Source organism: Clupea harengus, chromosome 3 (assembly GCF_900700415.2).
Source record: "Clupea harengus chromosome 3, Ch_v2.0.2, whole genome shotgun sequence".
In the NCBI taxonomy this organism is placed as follows: Eukaryota; Metazoa; Chordata; class Actinopteri; order Clupeiformes; family Clupeidae; genus Clupea; species Clupea harengus.
Genome location: NC_045154.1, coordinates 15818154 through 15837913, shown reverse-complemented (window position 1 = coordinate 15837913; position 19760 = coordinate 15818154). Strand labels below are relative to the sequence as shown.

At 46.3% G+C, this 19760-nt stretch overlaps 1 protein-coding gene and 1 long non-coding RNA gene across 4 annotated transcripts; one reads left to right on the top strand and one right to left on the bottom strand.

Moving 5' to 3' along the window:
• Positions 1–996: 996 nt before the first annotated feature.
• Positions 997–18095, bottom strand: LOC116220002. The gene is made up of 5 exons (XR_004163401.1): positions 17922–18095; positions 16605–16694; positions 14641–14735; positions 13166–13230; positions 997–1968 (listed from the first exon to the last, which is right to left on the bottom strand). It is a non-coding gene; the product is annotated as an uncharacterized LOC116220002 (long non-coding RNA).
• LOC105892351 (transcription factor 12-like) lies at positions 2934–19078 on the top strand. Of its 3 annotated transcripts, none has more exons than XM_031564717.2 (13): positions 2934–3240; positions 7816–7903; positions 9340–9479; positions 9755–9884; positions 10274–10338; positions 11360–11444; positions 11728–11801; positions 12288–12470; positions 14664–14763; positions 16869–17088; positions 18016–18248; positions 18390–18538; positions 18900–19078. In XM_031564717.2, exons 1-12 carry the CDS (start codon positions 3175–3177, stop codon positions 18533–18535), a joined length of 1530 nt encoding a protein of 509 aa, XP_031420577.1. In that variant the 5' UTR covers positions 2934–3174; the 3' UTR covers positions 18536–18538; positions 18900–19078. The 3 variants fall into 3 exon arrangements, with proteins under 3 accessions (XP_031420577.1, XP_031420576.1, XP_031420579.1); XM_031564716.2 differs by having other exon boundaries at positions 18013–18248; XM_031564719.2 differs by lacking the exon at positions 2934–3240 and adding an exon at positions 5778–6205 and having other exon boundaries at positions 18013–18248.
• The last annotated feature ends 682 nt before the right edge of the window (positions 19079–19760 follow it).

The window sequence follows — 19760 nt, the reverse complement described above, 5'->3', positions numbered from 1 at the left end:
TAGGAGTGTAAGGTGGTGTTGATGGTTCTGGGTGTGACAGATGACTGAGAACACTTGATCTCACTCCACACGCCTCTCCACCTGCCCAGAGGTCGGCCTGTGAGCCTCAGAGGGCTTTGGTAAAGCAGTGGCGGAGTAGAGAGTTAGGGTAAGATACTCCACAGGCCTGGGGAGGGGAGGAGGACGCAGGCCCAGTGACGGCAGCAGGCCTGCAACGGCAGCGGCCAAGCTCGTGCATTCAGCACTGGATTGGTGTGATTGCAGGGAGGAGGGAGAGGAGGGGTTTTCCGCTGATGGCTAGGAGCTAACCTATATCCCCCCGCACATACCTGAGCCGGAGTGATTCCTGTGGTGAAGTAAACCTTTAAGACTTTATTTATTTATTCACTAGGCTTATTTTATCCTGTAGTTTCAGCAGACACTCGGATTGGAACACTGTGGATCAGATGACACCAGAGTCATCCTCACATACAGACTCTGGCCACTAGAAGGAGATATAGTCACAGTAATACACCACTAATTACACACTTCAAGCATGTGTTGTGTTGTGCTGTTTTGTGCTGTGCTGTGTTGTAATATGTTGTGCTGTGTTGTGTTGTGTAGCGCTGTGCTGTGTTGTGTTGTGCTGTGTGTTGTGCTGTTCGGTGCTGTGTTGTGCTGTTCTGTGCTGTGTTGTAATATGTTGTGCTGTGTTGTGTTGTGCTGTGCTGTGTTGTGTAGCGCTGTGCTGTGCTGTGCTGTGTGTTGTGTTGCGCTGTGTTGCTCTGTGTTACATTGCGTTGTGTTGGCTTGTTCCCTGCTGTTTATGTACAGTACTTTACTTCTGACATGTGGCTTCCTCGCTCGCGCTCTCAGTCTGGGTTTGGGTCAATCTGCTGTCACCTCTCATGTCAGCTGTCATCACAGAAGACTGTTACCGTGGTTATTTTGGGCTGTCCTTTCCCTGTGAACATCCACTGGCTGTTTGTAGAGACAGGCCTGTTTCAACCTGGAGATGAAGATGCAGAGACAATGCTGTTAGGAGGAGCTCACCCTGTCTGACATGAAGCGTCACCACAAGAAGGCGCTGCTGAAAGAGGCACTGAGGAAGGAGGCGATGAGGAAGGAGGCGATAAGGAAGGAGACGCTGAGGAAGGAGGCGATGAGGAAGGAGACGATGAGGAAGGAGACGCTGCGGAATGAGACATTCTGAGAAATTCTGCTTCATCATATTCGCCATCTGCATTTTATTAGAGCTCTGTTTTTGAGAACCGTATGGATTCCAGTCAGACATGTCCTTACATTATTTCATGACCAAACTAAATGTTATTTTGCTAAATGTGATTTGGTAAATTCTGAGTTTAATACAAATGAAAAAGGTTAGGGATATACAGATCATTTTCACCGCTGAGAATCAACATGCCTCATTATTATGCTAACCAGATTATTTGATTAAGTCCAGCATGGATTACCTTAATCCAAATCCTTGTGACTTCTATAGGTGTAGAAACATGACGTGACAGTATGTGCAGAACCTCCCCTTTTACCTCAAGGACCTGATAATAACTAGTCTGCAACTCTGATTGAGTAGTATAATAGTATATATCACAAAATATATAAGATTGATTTAAATACGTAGCTTTCACATGTAAGGGTGATATATGGGCATCCTCCAAAAGTAATCATATGATTTAACATATGATATAATGATGGTGGAAATAATAATAATAACAACTACAACAACAAATAATAATAATGATGATGATGTGAGTAGGAGGATGGTGATGATGATGATGGTTACGGCGATGAGGTTGATGACAATGGCAATAAAGATGATGATGATGATGGTGGTGCGTACTGAGCCCTGTGTAAGTCCTGTGAGAGGAGATGTGGGTCAGGTTGAGGAATCAGGTCAGAGTGGATGAAAGGCCAACCAGTCTAGTCTTCCTTCCAGGCTGTAATCTTCTTATGCAGCATCTTCCACAGTTCCTGGCATGCACACACACACGCAAACACACACACACACACGCAAACACACACACACACACTCTGACCTCAGCACCTCATTATTTATTAGCAGTGGATTAACAGGTGTGTTTATCTATCTACTACATGACCAACAAATATTCCCTTAAAAACTGTGAAAGCATTGTTTTTGTTGTTGTCCTACTGCACACCAATACTGCACACACACACACACACACACACACACACACACACACACACACACACACACACACACACACACACACACACACACACACACACACACACACACACACACACACACACACACACACACACACACACACACACACACACACACACACACACCCCCCTCCTGGTCCTTCAACCAGCCTCCAGCCCCAACCGTAGGCCATCCAGACCACCCCACACACACCCTACTCCTGCTTAGCCCATACACACCCCACTCTTAGTCACCCCACACACACACACTCCTGCTTACCCCCTCCCCCCCAGGGTAGACACTAAGCAGGATTAGCGTCTCTGTGGAGGAGTGCCACAGGAAGTGGATATTTACTCGGCGTCGGCTTCGCCCAAACAGGCCACTGCAGGTAAAAATAATCTACGCTGACTCTCGTGCGAGTCACATCTAAAAAAAAAAAAACTGGGTCAGTGGGACCCGGCAGACTCCAGTGTGACTGAGGCTCTGCGCAGGGTGATAACGACACACTTGTAAATAAAGGGGGACCTACGTTGGTAAGGCACAGTCTGTGGAGCCATGATAGCCTATGACAGGTTGGGAGTCAATGACTATTTGTTGACTTGATATGTGATGTTTTCGAATCATCAGAATTACAGACAGAGTGCACAAACAAAGAGCAAAGTCCCTGACATGCTGCTGAGTGGTCTTTGCTGTGTGCCTTTTTACACAGCGTCCCAGCAGTGTGTAGACATCAACCCCAGATCATCTACATGCAGCCTGATCTCACAGCTCAGTGCCCTCCTGCTCCCCCTGCCTCTCTCGCTCCAGCTGAAGATGGTGCAGTCCACTAGCCCACACCCCTCCCCATGGCCTGAAATGGTTCAGTCCGGATTTGCTTGTGCTGGCTGGATGGTTGTTTGTTTAGTTGGTGGAGTCTGGAGAGAGAGACAAGCAGCCCTGGCTGAAAGGGCGTGTGTGTGAGTGTGAGTGTGTGTGTGGGATTGCAGATTAACCCAGAGGAGGCAGTCATGTACTGTGCGTACCCCAACACGGGGTCTGGCAACCCCCTGATGTACTACTACAACGGCAAGACCGTGAGTACCCTTTACTATGTACAGGAAACTTTGCAGCCACTAAAGTCTGTTTTGGAGGCACGACTGCCCCTGTCGAGCCTCATCTCTGAATCACTCTAAAGATATGAGATGTCTGAGTTTCTCTGTTGAGCCTCTGCCTCTGTCAGAGATGTGAGCTAGTAGGCGATATTTAGGACAGAAAAGCTCACTGGTTTAAAGTAGGCGATACAGAAAGCTCACTGGTTTAGAGCTAGAGGGTGATGCTAAGGAAAGAAAGCTCACTGGTTTAGAGCTAGAGGGTGATACTAAGGAAAGAAAGCTCACTGGTTTGAGGAGAGAGAGGAGTGCAGAACTGGGCTCCGAACGGACCTCTGGCATACCCATGCAACAGGTGGTTTCATCTTTAGTTTTTGGAATAGCATTAACACTGCCATACTGAACATGAGATATTATTATATACAGTAGATTATATATTATGAGTTATTCTGTAGTTACTGGGCATGACTCTGTTATTATATATATTATATATTAGGAGTTATTCTACAGTTACTGGGTATGACTCTGTTATTGTGGTGGGATTTAGTCCTGTAATAGGTCTATAAAGCTCAGGACAAAACCAAAACAAGTTAGGTAGGCCTATGTTAACTAAAATGACAGGAAAGTGCCTGTTTGTTTGATCCTAAAATCTGTTCAAATGGTTTACATATTTTATATATTTAGGCAGTCAGAAGATTTAATTGGATGAAATGATCCTTTGATTTTTGAAGTATGATCAGAAGCATGTGTGTTGAGTTGACATGGTTGTGTTTTATTTCATAAGAGCACATGTCCCCAGACCAACCCAGCCCACCCCTTAGCGCCGCCCAGCCCTTAGCGCCGCCCACCGGGGGTGATTACCTGTGAGCCCAGCCCTGGCCTATGGGTCAGGTCAAACAGGAAAAAGCGTGTTGGCTTAAGACTGGAATAGTGGCTTGGTTTTAAGCCTGGAATGTAGGCCAGTGGTTATGAGAAACACAGCGGTGCCTGAGAGAGATGCAAACTGATGGGAGAAGTGATTCTGTTCAAGTGGCCTTGCACCAGTGTTAATTTTGGCAGCTATTTTAGATTTAGTTTTAGTCTTAGTCTTTAGACGAAAATGCATATTAGTTTTAGTCACTTTTAGTCATTTTTATCCTCCTTAGTTTTAGTCTAGTTTTCGTCGACGAAAACTCAGAACATTTTAGTCTAGTTTTAGTCGACGAAGTCTCATTACATTTTAGTCTAGTTTTAGTCACATTTAAAAGTCCATCTTATAGCCACATTAAACTCCTTTCCTTCCCTTCTCAGGCCCGGGAACCGCTTGTGTGTTGTGTCTACAACTGCATAATAGTCAAGCTTGCAGTACTTAAACTGTGGATGCAATTAGTCTCTAAGATACAGATCTCCTAGTATATGCCTACAGCTGAATTCCAATGAATTCATTGTAAATAATAATTTTGAGGGCAATACTTAATTAACAGTATTATCATTAAAATATAAGAGAATATCAAGTCTAGATTTTGAAGATTCAAATGATGTGATAACACAATACAACTACTATGCCTACCTGGCCTTAGTTAAATCAACCACATATCCTCCATATGAATTGCTGTGCAATCTGATAACCAACATATTTAGCTAGACGGATAGTTTGAGAGTTGAAAGTAGTCCCAATGATAATAACAATTGCGTAAATAGACAAGGATATGTAAACCAATCACATATTAATTTATTTTTTCTTGATTAATGTCATGCGTGGCCTGTTCTATAGTCCATTCTGCAATGCGTTTAATAGCTAGTTATCGATAGCTAGTATAACTTAGCTAGCTTTCGATAGCTAGTATAACTTAGCTATGCTACCTCATAGTTAGCTAACGTTAGCTAGCTAAAAGTTTTGGAACTCATTTGCCAAGCCAAACGGGAGGTTTTAATCGAAAATGACTAGCTAGTTATCAAAGCTGACACAACCTATACACTCGACTGCCCCTTTGAAGTTAACTTAACGTTGGCTAATATATTCTAATAACTAGTTAACATTAGCTAATTATCATTGACAGTTACTAGCTAATTTACCTTGGCATAAATGGCAGGGTTGTCTTGTGCGCTTTCAGGTGCCTCTTGTTGTGTTCTTCCCAACTATTTTGAAGCCACAAGGTTTCTCTCCGGTTATTGCGGTGCATTGTGTTTTATTTTCTGTCAAGTTATAATTAAAGACTGTCCAGATATCTATTCTTATTTTTCTTCCAGTACCGAGTGCTTGAACTTCAGCCATCATAACGTTTGTTAGGGCGTCACTTGCATGTCCGGGCAGCTCAGGGATTGGAGAAGGGATAGATACAGGACCGGGCAACATTCAACCAATGATGTGCATACAAGTTTAGAAAAAAAAAAAAATTGTGGCTTAGTCAACCACCACCATTTTCGTCTCGTCTCGTCTCGTCAACGAAAGTTCAAATAGATTTAGTCATAGTTTTTATTTATAAAGATCCATTTTCGTCACGTCTTAGTCTCGTTTTAGTCACGGGAAAAAGGTCGTTAACGAATACTTTTCGTCATAGTTTTCGTCAACGAAATTAACACTGCCTTGCACCCAGTTAAAGGGTGATGTGTTGGCATATTCTTATCCATAAAACCCACTGTGGGCTTTAGGTAGGTTATCATGTCCCTGTCGTAAAGCCTGTGCAGGTTAGCATGTCCCTGTCGTAAAGCCTGTGCAGGTTAGCATGTACCTGTCGTAAAGCCTGTGCAGGTTAGCATGTCCCTGTCAAAGCCTGTGCAGGTTAGCATGTCCCTGTCGTAAAGCCTGTGCAGGTTAGCATGTATCTGTCGTAAAGCCTGTGCAGGTTAACGTGTCCCTGTCACAAAGGCTGTGCAGTACAGACTGTGGGGCTTGACCCTGGCAGCAGACGTAGGCCTCCTCTCCACCACATTACAACAGTTTCCTGAGATGACTTTGATCTGGAGGAGAGTAAGTGTTTCCAGACGCAGGTCGCTGCCTGAACCAGGGGGAAATGGGTTGCATGTGTTCCGGACTGAACTTTACAAAAAACAGGCAGAGAGGACGGTTAATTAACACAAGATGAGTCTGTTTTGAGAGATTTTTTAGACTCTACGTATATTATAAACAACACGCAGCTTCAGTAGAAACATGGAGCTGTTGTGAATTAATCTGTGTGTATGGAGGGGTGGGGGTCATTAGTGTGTCACCTGGTTGGCTGGCTGAAGCGGGGCAATTGGCTTTATCCGGCACCATCTGCTGCCTGTGGGGAGGGGGGGGGGTTAGATTGCGGGCTGGAGGGGGCGTGGCTACCTGGCAGCACCGGGTGCGCACGGGACAGGGCTCAGGGCTCGGAACAGCACCCACGAGGGATGCAGACGGGGTGGGTTACAGTGCAGACGGGGTGGGTTACAGTGCAGACGGGGTGGGGTTACGGTGCAGACGGGGTGCAGACGGGGTGGGTTACAGTGCAGACGGGGTGCAGACGGGGTGGGTTACGGTGCAGACGGGGTGCAGACGGGGTGGGTTACAGTGCAGACGGGGTGGGGTTACAGTGCAGACGGGGTGCAGACGGGGTGGGGTTACAGTGCAGACGGAGTGGGTTAGAGTGCAGACGGGGTGCAGTGCAGACGGGGGGGGTTACAGTGCAGACGGGGTGGGTTAGAGTGCAGACGGGGTGCAGTGCAGACGGGGGGGGTTACAGTGCAGACGGGGTGGGGTGCAGACGGGGTGGGGTTACAGTGCAGACGGGGTGGGTTAGAGTGCAGATGGGGTGCAGACGGGGTGCAGTGCAGACGGGGGGGGTTACAGTGCAGACGGGGTGGGTTACAGTGCAGATGGGGTGCAGACGGGGTGCAGTGCAGACGGGGGTGGTTACAGTGCAGACGGGGGGGGTTACAGTGCAGACGGGGTGGGTTACAGTGTAGACGGGGTGGGTTACAGGCGTCTCACCCCCCGCTCATTTATCTGTAAATTAGAGCGCCCAGGAGAGCCCTCCACGCTCGGCATTGTGGGCCGGGGTTGCTGTGTAAATGCACTTGCCATTAATGTTTTGGGGAAAGGTCTGTTTCTAAACAGCAGACCTCTCCAACCGTGTGTTCGCATATTTTTTATGTGTGTAGGAGTGTGTGTGTGCCCATTGTTTTATGTGTGTAAGAGTGTGTGTGTGCCTATTGTTTTATGTGTGTTAGAGTGTGAGTATGTTATGAACGTTTGTATGAGGGTGTGACTGTCTGTTTGTGTGCGTGGGTCTGTTTTCCTGTGTGTGTGTGTGTGTGTGTGTGTGTGAGTAAATGTCTGTGTGTGTGCCTACTGATCAATCTGTTCCAATCTGTATTCAGTAAAGTTGTGAATGGTGAGTAACATCTCTCTGGTTAGATCTATGCACAGTAACAGTAACAGTAACATCTCTCTGGTTAGATCCATGCACTCAAACAATATGCATCTGCAGAAAACCACCTGAGTGTGCTCTCTCATAGCCACATATGCCAAACTGAGGTGTGTGTGTGTGTGTGTGTGTGTGTGTGTGTGTGTGTGTGTGTGTATAAAGAATGTAATGAACACATAGTGTGTTTTTGCAGGCGCGTGCTCCATCTTCTGTTTCGGAGGGCCTTTCTCCCTTACACTCCTCTCCCAATCTCCCAGGCAGCGGCAGCAGCTCTCTGCTGGGTAAGAGTCTGCAGTACCAAGTACTGTGTTCAGTGTTGAGTGTTCAGTGTTGAGTGTTCTGTGTTATGTGTTCTGTGCTCAGTGTTGAGTGTTCTGTGCTCAGTGTTGAGTGTTCTGTGTTGAGTGCTCAGTGTTCTTTGCTCAGTGTTCTGTGTTGAGTGTTCTGTGCTCAGTGTTCTGTGCTCAGAGTTGAGTGTTCAGTGTTCTGTGCTCAGTGTTCTGTGCTCAGTGTTGAGTGTTCTGTGTTGAGTGTTCTGTGCTCAGTGTTGAGTGTTCTGTGTTGAGTGTTCTGTGCTCAGTGTTGAGTGTTCTGTGCTCAGTGTTGAGTGTTCTGTGCTCAGTGTTGAGTGTTCAGTGTTCTGTGCTCAGTGTTGAGTGTTCTGTGCTCAGTGTTGAGTGTTGAGTGTTCAGTGTTCTGTGCTCAGTGTTGAGTGTTCTGTGCTCAGTGTTTAGTGTTCTGTGTTGAGTGTTCTGTGCTCAGTGTTTAGTGTTCAGTGTTCTGTGTTGAGTGTTCTGTGCTCAGTGTTCTGTGCTCAGTGTTGAGTGTTCTGTGTTCAGTGTTGAGTGTTCTGTGTTGAGTGTTCTGTACTCAGTGTTCTGTGCTCTGTGTTGAGTGTTCAGTGTTCTGTGCTCAGTGTTGAGTGTTGAGTGTTCTGTGTTCTGTACTCAGTGTTCTGTGCTCTGTGTTGAGTGTTCTGTGCTCAGTGTTGAGTGTTCTGTGTTCTGTGTTGAGTGTTCTGTGCTCAGTGTTGAGTGTTGAGTGTTCTGTGCTCAGTGTTCAGCTTTCAGTAGTCAGTGTAGCCGGGGTGCCTGTATGTGTTTGTGTGTGTGTGTGTGTGTGTGTGTGTGTGTGTGTGTGTGTGTGTGTGTGAGTGTGTTTGTGTGTATGTGTGTGTGTGTGTGTGTGTGTATATGCGTTTGTGTATGTGTGTGTTTTTGTATATGTCCGTGTGCGTGTGTTTGTGTGTGTCCCTGGATGGTTTTGTAGGATAGAACTCTGTTGTTGGAAAGTCTTTCTTCCTCCCAAGGCCAGGGACATTGTGTGGAATGGACTTTCCTATTCTGCTTGTGAACCACTTCACACTCAAGGTCTCTGGCTGTTTCCTCAGCTGTTCAGATTCACAGTTCAAAGCCCCATTTCCCAGAGTGAACCTCACTCATTAACACCAGAAATACGCAACCTAACCAAAAACCAGATACTCAGAGGAACATTATTATGCACAAGACGTGACAACCATCCAGACGCAGGCTTGTGTTTTAGAAAGTAGAGTTGCACACGTGTTCTCAGACTGTGCATTTTCTAGTGTGTGTGAGTGTGTATGTATGAGTGTGTGTTGTAATGTTAATGTTTTGCAATATTTGTTTCAGAGTTTTATTTATTTTTCTCTCGCTGAACTCTGTTCTGACTCTGACACGTTCATTTGCCATCATGTCAGATGGAGCCGCCAACTCTGCAGAACTCTGGAGCTCGTCCAATGGGATGGCCCCGTCAGGTCATGGAGGCATGCTGGGGGCCCTGTCCGCCGCCCAATCACCTTCTGGAAACTATGGCAACATGCCATCACACGAGCGCCTGGTGAGGGCTCAGAGGAACTGCCAGTAGATGTTTCATTCACACAGAATAAAGGGGCACCTTGGGCCAGGGACATACACTGCTCAGAAACTCTCACTCAGTCTTCTGTAACCTTACTGTGGAGATATTATATATCATTTTATCATATATCAAATTTCACAAAGTAGGGGGATCCTGTCTAAAGTATGAGTGCTTGTAGATACGCATGTTATACCATAAAATGGGGCAATCCACAGAGAGAAGTCATTTTATGAAAAACACACTGTATTTTCTTCTAGAGTTTGTGTCCTCGCTCTGTGGCGATGTCCGAGGCCGGTAAGAGTCTCCCCCCCATGTCCACCTTCCACCGGACCAACGCCAGCACGCCCCTACTGACCCTCACAGCACAGAGATCCCAGTGCTTCATTGGTGAGACAACAAAATGCACAACAAAAAACAAAACCTACTCACAAACCAAGACGTAGTCACAAACCAGATGTAACCCGAGTCAGCACACACTAATCGTTGTAAATCACAGAGAGACTTCTATCAGGCTTCTATCTCATATTTCAAGCCAAAAACATCATCCACACTCCCACAAAACAAGACCAGCCTTTCTGAAGGTGTTCATGATCATGGGTTGTACATGCGGTGTTTGTGGGGTTATGATCATGGGTTGTACATGCGGTGTTTGTGGGGTTATGGTCATGGGTTGTACATGCGGTGTTTGTGGGGTTATGATCATGGGTTGTACATGCGGTGTTTGTGGGGTTATGGTCATGGGTTGTACATACTGTGTTTGTGGTTTTCTCTTTTAGCTTCTGAAGGCGCAGGAGCTGGAGGCTCCCAGACTGGAGAGGCCCTGGGGAAAGCGCTGGCCTCGGTGCGTATGTTTAACCACACGGGTTCCATATGAAACCACAGAGGTTCCATGTTTAACCACACAGGTTCCATGTTTAACCACACGGGTTCCATGTTTAACCACACGGGTTCCATATGAAACCACAGAGGTTCCATGTTTAACCACACGGGTTCCATGTTTAACCACACGGGTTGCATGTTTAACCACATGGGTCCCACGTTTAACCACACGGGTCCCATGGCTGTAGAGGAGTAGTGAGGGTTTGGACAACTAATCATGCGTAATATTATTTACTGAAATTATTATACGGCTCCTCTGCATGCTGCAAAAAGTTCCATTAAATTGAATAGGCCATCCCAATGTTTGGAGGTCTGATATTTCTTTAAAATGACCACTGCACAAAATGAATGACTGCTGCTATTGGCAACGGGTTTTGTGCTTCTAATTCACATCTTTCATATCTTCACCCAAGTAGCCCGTTCACTTTTCATGACAGAAATTCATTGTAACTTGATGTCAGCGAGTAATACGTTGCTACGCAACACCTGAAACTTTAAAATTCTATTTGCGCGAAGAACTATTCTTTCTCAGTGGAACAAAATCACTTAAAAAGAGATATTTTGGAGGAATGTTTTTCATCGTTTTAGCAAGTAACTGTATAATAGGCGGGGTAATGTATAGTCCACTGCGCGTCAGGGTCCTGTTGGGATTATTTTTCCCTATACTGATCAGCGGACTACAGATTATCCCTTACTTAAGGAGCACTCAGCTTAATGAACCCAGCACATATTCTCTGTCAAGTGCATACATCACAATCATTTATCAGTTACATGTGTGTGACTGTGATGTGCAGTACATGTATAGATTATATGTACATTAGGACGTGTGATCTCTACGTGCTGTATATAGATTATAGTGTGTTATTTCTATGTGACCTATATGTGCTGCATTTAGGTTGTTTATAGATTGTGATGTGTGTGTGTGTGTGTGTGTGTGTGTGTGTTTGTGTGTGTGTGTGTGTGTGTGTGTTTGTGTGTATCAGATTTACTCCCCAGAGACGAGCAGCAACTTCACCTCCAGTTCCTCCACTCCAGTGGTGTCTCCCTCCCCCCTCACTACAACCACAGGTACACAGCAATACCAACACACACACAAACACACAAACACACACACACACACACACACACACACACACACACACACTCACACACACACACACACACAGGCACACACACACACACACCACACGCACAATGTGTCTGGACACTACTAACATCCAGGCATTTAGCTTTCATTTCCACTTATCTGTCCATTGCTTTGTGTGTATGTCTGCGCGCCCGCGTATGTGTGTGTGTGTATGTGTGTGCGTGTGTGTGTGCGTGTGTGTGTGCATTCGCGTGTGTGTATCAGGGACCAGCCAGTGGCCTCCTGTGGCTGTGCAGACCTCCCTGTCCTCCAGCTATGACACCATGCTGCACTCCGTGGTAAAGTTCTTTACTGTTGCTATTCATTGCTGCTATTACTGCTATTACTAGAGATTACAGATCCTACAGTTATAACTGCTATTACTATAGTGATTACAGATCCTACAGTTATAACTGCTATCACTATAGTAATAGTTATTACAGATCCTACAGTTATAACTGCTATTACTATAGTGATTACAGATCCTACAGTTATAACTGCTATCACTATAGTGATTACATTTCCTACACTTATAACTGCTAATGCTGCTATTACTACTATTAACATAGTTACTGCTATTAGTACTATTATAACATTTATTACAGTTTATACATTTATAACATTTACTGCTATTACTACAGTTATAACTGCTATTGCTGCTATCAGTACTATTACTATTATTGTGTGTGTGTGTGTGTGTGTGTGTGTGTGTGTGTGTGTGTGTGTGTGTGTGTGTGGTCCAGTGAGCTGCCTGTTCTGTAACCCTTCTACTTTGTGCCTTATAGATGGAGGACCGACTGGACAGACTGGACAGACTGGACGATGCCATTCATGTCCTAAGAAACCATGCTGTGGGCAGTCCCTCCGGCAGCTTAACTAATGACATGCGCAGCCCACTGCCTCTCCCCAGCCGCCGACCAATCACTGCCATACCACCACACTTCCCTGCCAGTCAATCATCCCCTGTGGTAAAATCACATTTGTGTATGTATGTGTGTGTATTTGTGTCTGTGTGTGTATATGTACACATTTGGGTCTGTGTAGGTATGTGTACGCATTTGGGTCTGTGTGTACGAGTGTGTGTGTGTGTGTGTGTATGTGTGTGTGTGTGTGTGTATATGTGTGTGCATTTGGACACATTTTGGTCTGTACATGTGTGTGTACATTTGTGTGTATGTGTGTGTGTTTATGTGCCCATGTGTGTCTCTACATGCCATGATAATGTCTGGTTTTGCATAAATACATCTGTGTGAAGAAGGAAAGGCAGACTTGTGTGTGTGCGTGAAGTGAGTTGTAGCGTTTGTGTTTGTGTGTGTGTGTGTGTGTGTGTGTGTGGGTGAAGTGAGTTGTAAAGTGTTTGTGTGTGTGTGTGTGTGTGTGTGTGAAGTGAGTTGTATAGTGTTTGTGTGTGTTTGTGCGTCTGTGTGTGAAGTGACTTGTATAGTGTTTGTGTGCCTGTGTGTGAAGTGACTTGTATAGTGTTTGTTGGCCTGTGTGTGAAGTGGGTTGTATAGTGTGTGTGTGCCTGTGTGTGTGTGAAGTGAGTTGTATAGTGTTTGTGTGCCTGTGTGTGAAGTGAGTTGTATAGTGTGTGTGTGCCGATGTGTGAAGTGAGTTGTAAAGTGTGTGTGTGTGTGTGTGTGTGTGTGTTCTCCACACTCACCAGGTTAGCTCAGCTCACTTGCATATTTTCCACATCATGCATAAGTCCTAGCAGGAGCGGCTGGCCTGAAATAGACAGAGTAGAAAACAACACAGAGGCTATGACAACCCTACGCTACAGGGTCACCTTTTCACACACACTTTCCCCCCATACACACACCACTACAGTATGGGTCCCACAGACACACACCACTAAAGTATGGGTCGTGTGTGTGTGCGTGTGTGTGAGTGCTGGTGACATCATGCTGCTGTGCTGTATTTGACGGAGCGCACACAGAGACGTGGTATGACAGCTGGACCGAGGGCAGAGTTGGGCTCTAATCCTGTGCAGGATGTGAGCTAATCCTGTGAAAGATATGAGCCAACTCTCGCTCCTTTAAGTTCCCCTGGAAAGAATTAGTGTCTGTTTGTGTTTGTGGAACTTCAAAGGGGAGGATGATTGCTTATAGGGCCTGAGCTAGATCCCAGCATGGAGAGGCGGGGCGGGCCTTACTGGTGCAGTGGTGTAGGTGACCCTAGACAGCTGGCCCACCCTACACAGCTAGCCCACCCCTAGTCAGCTAGCCCAACCCTAGTCAGCTAGCCCAACCCTGGACAGCTAGCCCAACCCTAGACAGCTAGCCCAACCCTACACAGCTAGCCCAACCCTAGACAGCTAGCCCAACCATAGACAGCTAGCCCAACCATAGACAGCTAGCCCAACCCTAGAGACCTAGCCCACCCCTAGACAGCTACCCCAACCCTAGACAGCTAGCCCAACCCTACACAGCTAGCCCAAACCTAGACAGCTAGCCCAACCCTAGAGACCTAGCCCAAACCTAGACAGCTAGCCCAACCCTAGAGACCTAGCCCAACCCTGGACAGCTAGCCCAACCCTAGACAGCTAGCCCAACCCTAGAGACCTAGCCAAAAACCTAGACAGCTAGCCCAACCCTGGACAGCTAACCCAACCCTGGGCAGCTAGCCCAACCCTAGACAGCTAGCCCAACCCTGGACAGCTAGCCCAACCCTGGACAGCTAGCCCAACCCTCGAGAGCTAGGGTCACAGCAGGTAGTTCACAGTGGAGCGGGGTGTAGTGATGCAGTGGTATGGAGGGACTGACAGGGATGTAGCGCAAAGTGTGTGGAGGTGCACTGGTAAAGGTATTTTAGTATAGTGGGATTAGCTGTGGTATTTTAGTATAGTGGGATTAGCTGTGGTATTTTGGTGCAGTGGGATTAGCTGTGGTATTTTGGTATAGTGGGGTTAGTGTAGGTGTAGGTGTGAGTGTGTGTAAATTAAGTGTCTCTGGTCTGTTGCTTCTGGTCTGTGTGTGTGTGAGAGTCTGTGTGTGCTGTGTGTGTGTGAGTCTGTGTGCGTGTGTGTGGTGTGTGCTGTGTGTGTGTGTGTGTGTGTGTTTGTGTGAGTGTGAGTCTGTGTGTGTGTGTGTGTGTGGTGTGCACTGTGTGTGTATCAGTTGTAGTCTCTGGTCTCACCTGGCTCTGGTATGGATCCACAGATTGGAGCAGCTAGGTGCGAACCAGCCAATCCCTCTCCTCTTTCCTCCCCCGGAATCCCGCCCACAAAAGACCTGACCAATCGGGGGAAAAGATTGAGAGGTTTGTGCGCAGATTTGATTCTCCTCTTCACCCTTTTATCTGCCTGTGAGTGTAATAAGAGTCTACACTTCTGTTACATCCAGTGACGTGCGGTGAGGTTCGTGGCTGGTGAGGCACTGACTTTTTCAGAGTCAAATTTACAAATACATAAACCCAATTTAGTAACGGCGCCTATTAACGCCCGAAACCTATTAACAGCCTCACGCAGGTACATGTTACTTAATATTGATTTCTATATCAACCAGGATAACGGATTTTAAACACCATACGCTCCTACCCAAAGGGGGTATTTAACTCATATGTGTGCAAAAAATTGCAGTACAGCGTTATTTAGTGTACTAGACAGCGATTTATTTATGTGTGCACAAACCCTCATGGAACGAACTGAACGAATTCGATTTCGCAACGAGAATTTGTGAGGGTCATAGAGCTTTCCATAGACATATATACAGAAAGGCTGTTAATGGGTTCCACCTCCTGCTATTGGGTTCCAATATCAGCTAATTTTGCGCGTCGGTCTACACAACGGAAAAAAAACTGAAAACACGTTTCAGTTGAAATCCAAACAAGTTACCAGTCCTAATCTAGACACCCACCGCTACTGAAATATGTAAGATTGATTGATTAAAGATTTTTCGATCTATAAATGTTTTTAATAGCTGGGGCGTTAATAGGCGCATTTACGATAGAGTATCTAAGATCACCATTCAATTGGCAGCTTTCACATTGACTACTGGTTGTTTTTCATATCAACACACACATAGGTAAGGTGCATACAGTAGGCAGCTGCTAGCTTGTGATGAACTCATGTGTAAATATTATGCACTCATGAATATGAACTCTTTCTTACGAAGTTGCACAAGCACCCTGAGGGTTTCTACCTTTTCCCATTATCATTTAAAGAGTTAAATCGAGGAGACTATAACATCAGCTAGATAACCAGCTATCATTTCATGCAAATTGAACTCTTCCGATTAACTCGTAAGGTTATTAAGTGTCCTTAGCTAGCTATTTAGCTAACGTAGCAACAGGATAACCATTGCAACCAGGAAACACAACTTACCTACAATTTTTAAGTTTAATTTCTCAAAATCAGCTCACCAATAAAAAGCAGTCTTGGGTTCTAAGTGATCACAACCACTTGAGTGATGTTAAATGGCTTCACATAGACATAAAACAATCCCAATAGAAATAATGGGAAATCAACGGAGCTGCCGCTGTAAGTTCAAAACCAAATTTATTCTTGAGGTTCCAAACATGTTCAAAGCAATTTGGCTTTGAATGTGAGACATCGATCGAGTTATCTTCTGTCCCGTCGCTTGAAGCATACCTTTTAGCTCCGGCATTGGTCTCCCATTATTAATCATTTCGCGTTTGGACTGAAAGTCCAGTTTTGAGAACTGCTTCAGCTTAGCAATAAAATCTTCCATTTTCGCCGTAAAGTAGAAGTGTAGAAGAAGAGCAACGTTTCCCAGCAGAACCCCGACAGGTGCGCTCTCGCACGCCCCCTTCATTGAGGCAGAGGTACTGTGTGCCTCACCTACATGATTTTTCAATGCGTTTTGAGCTCAGCCGAAAGGTTCTACGCATGCGCACGCATGCGCAAAACCCAGTTTGGAGCGATTGCGCAATCCTAGGTGAGGCACTGCCTCACTAGCTCCCATAGACAATACATGGTGCCTAACCTGACCGCACGTCCCTTGTTTTCTCCCGTCTATTTGAATAGGACATGCGCAAATTCAGCGAATTCAGCGATTTTCATTATAAAAATGCTCGAAATGATTGGAATCATGCAGAAATTACACCTATACCACAGATTAGTAGAGAAGGCTCTGCCTCACCTGCCTCATAGGACCGCACGTCCCTGGTTACATCCCGCAGCTCAGTTTCAATAATTGCGGAAAGGCACCACACCCCTCTGCTGTGTCTATCTGGCGTCAGCAAAAATGAAAGTTATAAATCAGTTATAGATACGCCATGTACCCCCGACGCAGACACAGATGACACAGCCAGAACTCAGGGTGGGGTAAAAACAGAAGTGTCTTGTGTCTTCCCCTTTGCCTCAGGCCTGATTGGCTCTCTATCTCCTCCCTGTGGTATGACAGGAAGTGATGCAGTGCTGCTTCCTGCGACCCTGCCTATGGGGTTGGGAGGCCAGGCCAGAGTGCCGCTGGTGCTGAAGGTGGAGGCGACGGAGGGAGAGGACGTGGCGATGCACACACACTTCACACACACACAAAGACGCTCCTCCTGTGAGCTCGGGTCAGACGAGGACAGTGACGCCAGAGAGCCCAAAACCCCAAGGCGGATGACCACTGGGAACAGGTGATACACACCACACACACACACACACACACACACACACACACACACACACCCCAAGGCGGATGACCACTGGGAACAGGTGATACACACCACACACACACACACACACACACACACACTCCAAGGCGGATGACCACTGGGAACAGGTGATACACACCACACACACGTACACACACACATATATATATATATATATATATATATATATATATATATACACACGTTCACACATATATACACACACACGTACACACATATATATATATATACACACACATACACACGTACACACATATACACACACACACACACACACACACACACACACACACACATATATACAGTATACACACACACACACACACGTACACACTTATATTCATAAACACAGATACACACACACACGTACAAACACATATAAATATATACACAAACACACGTACACACACATACTGTACATACACACACACACACAAACACACACACACACACACACACACATATACACACACACATATATATATATACACACGTACATACATATATTTACACAGACATGCACATGCACAGATACCCTTAAAGATAAAAGGGTGGAGTCTCCATGCAGTTTCACATGCTTCCAAAAGAGGGCAGACTTCTCCTATGCTGCCCTCATATGTTCCATATCATTCTGTGGAGACCAGAAGTACACCAGTCGTGTGTTCGATTTAAGACATGTCCAATTCCTGTTCAGTTCTCCTTCATCTGTGTATATATGTATCTCTGTGTGTATAACATAAAGTTATAGTTAAATGTAATTAAATGCATACAGTTAAACACAGGCAGATGCTTACCCTTAGAGTAAAACCCTGTTAACTGCATAGAGGTTGAGCGAAACCCATCTAAATGCATCCATTCATGTTCCTGTCTCATCTGCGTGCACAGCAGCATCCATGAGGAGGACGAGGACCTGACCCCGGAGCTGAAGGGAGAGCGCGAGCGTGGGCGGAGGCTGGCCAATAACGCGCGGGAGCGTCTACGTGTGCATGACATCAACGAGGGCTTCAAGGAGCTCGGGCACATGTGCCAGCTGCACCTGAACAGCGAGAAGCCGCAGACCAAACTGCTCGTCCTCCATCAGGCAGTAGCAGTCATCCTCAGCCTGGAGCAACAAGTCAGAGGTGAGAGTACAGTACAGGCGCACGTGTGTGTGTGTGTGTGTGTGTGTGTGTGTTAGTGTGTGTGTGTGCGTGTGCGTGTGCGCGTGCGGTTCCTGATGGTCCCTGATGATCCCTGTCTGTGACCTTTACTGTGACCTCCAGAGCGTAACCTGAACCCTAAGGCTACGTGTCTGCGGAATAGAGAGGAGGAGAGAGTAACCCCCCTCCCTCTGGGCCCCCACTCTGCCCATACAGCGCTGCAGTCTGGCCTCCCCAACACACTCAGCAATCCCAACCGCCCTGTCTGATGGGTACGGCACTACACAACACAGGACTACACACTATACACAACACTACACAACAATATACACTACACACAACACAGCACTACACACTACACAACAATACACATTACACAACAATACACACTACACACAACACTCACACAAGACTACACACTACACACAACACTCACACAACACTACACAAAACTACACACTACACACAACACTCACACACCACTACACAACAGCTCACACTACACAACAGCTCACACTACACAACAGCTCACACAACACTACACCACACTACACAACACTGTGCATTACACTGCAGTGACTCTCTTTGGTTGAGCCCGCGTGTTGAGAGTGCAATGATCTGTTTGTCCTGCAGAGGGCGTTATCCACCAGGAGGAGGCAGAGTAACTAGCATCACTCTGAACATCACACTGAGGACATCATTGAGGAAAACATGAAACAGGCCCACAGAGGCACAGACCACCACACCTTCAGACCCACAGAGGCACAGACCACCACACCTCCAGACCCACAGAGGCACAGACCACCACACCTCCACACCCACAGAGGCACAGACCACCACACCTCCAGAGGCACAGACCACCACACCTCCAGACCCACAGAGGCACAGACCACCACACCTCCAGAGGCACAGACCACCACACCTCCAGATCCACAGAGGCACAGACCACCACACCTCCAGAGGCACAGACCACCACACCTCCAGACCCACAGACCACCACACCTCCACACCCACAGAGGCACAGACCACCACACCTCCAGAGGCACAGACCACCACACCCCCAGAGGCACAGACCACCACACCTCCACACCCACAGAGGCACAGACCACCACACCTCCAGAGGCACAGACCACCACACCTCCAGACCAGACAGGAAAAGACTCAAGTTCATCTCCTGAAGTCAATCAGTATCAGACAATCAACCACTGTCCCCTGAGCTGGATATAGCAATGACAATCTTACCTTCAGCATCGTTCTGTATGACTCCATGTTTATTCTGTGTGACTTGTCCACAGGTAACATGTTTTTTTGAAGCCAGGGCCAGCTGATGATGTGTGTGCTGCGGGGAAGAAACATGGGAGTCATGAGAACAATTTACCAAAAAGGAAACATTTCTCAAAAATAGATATTCTTACTGAGAGGCAATCACAAAAATACAGAATGTGTGTGTGTGTGTGTGTGTTCATTCCATTTTTTCTTTCATACACATAACCT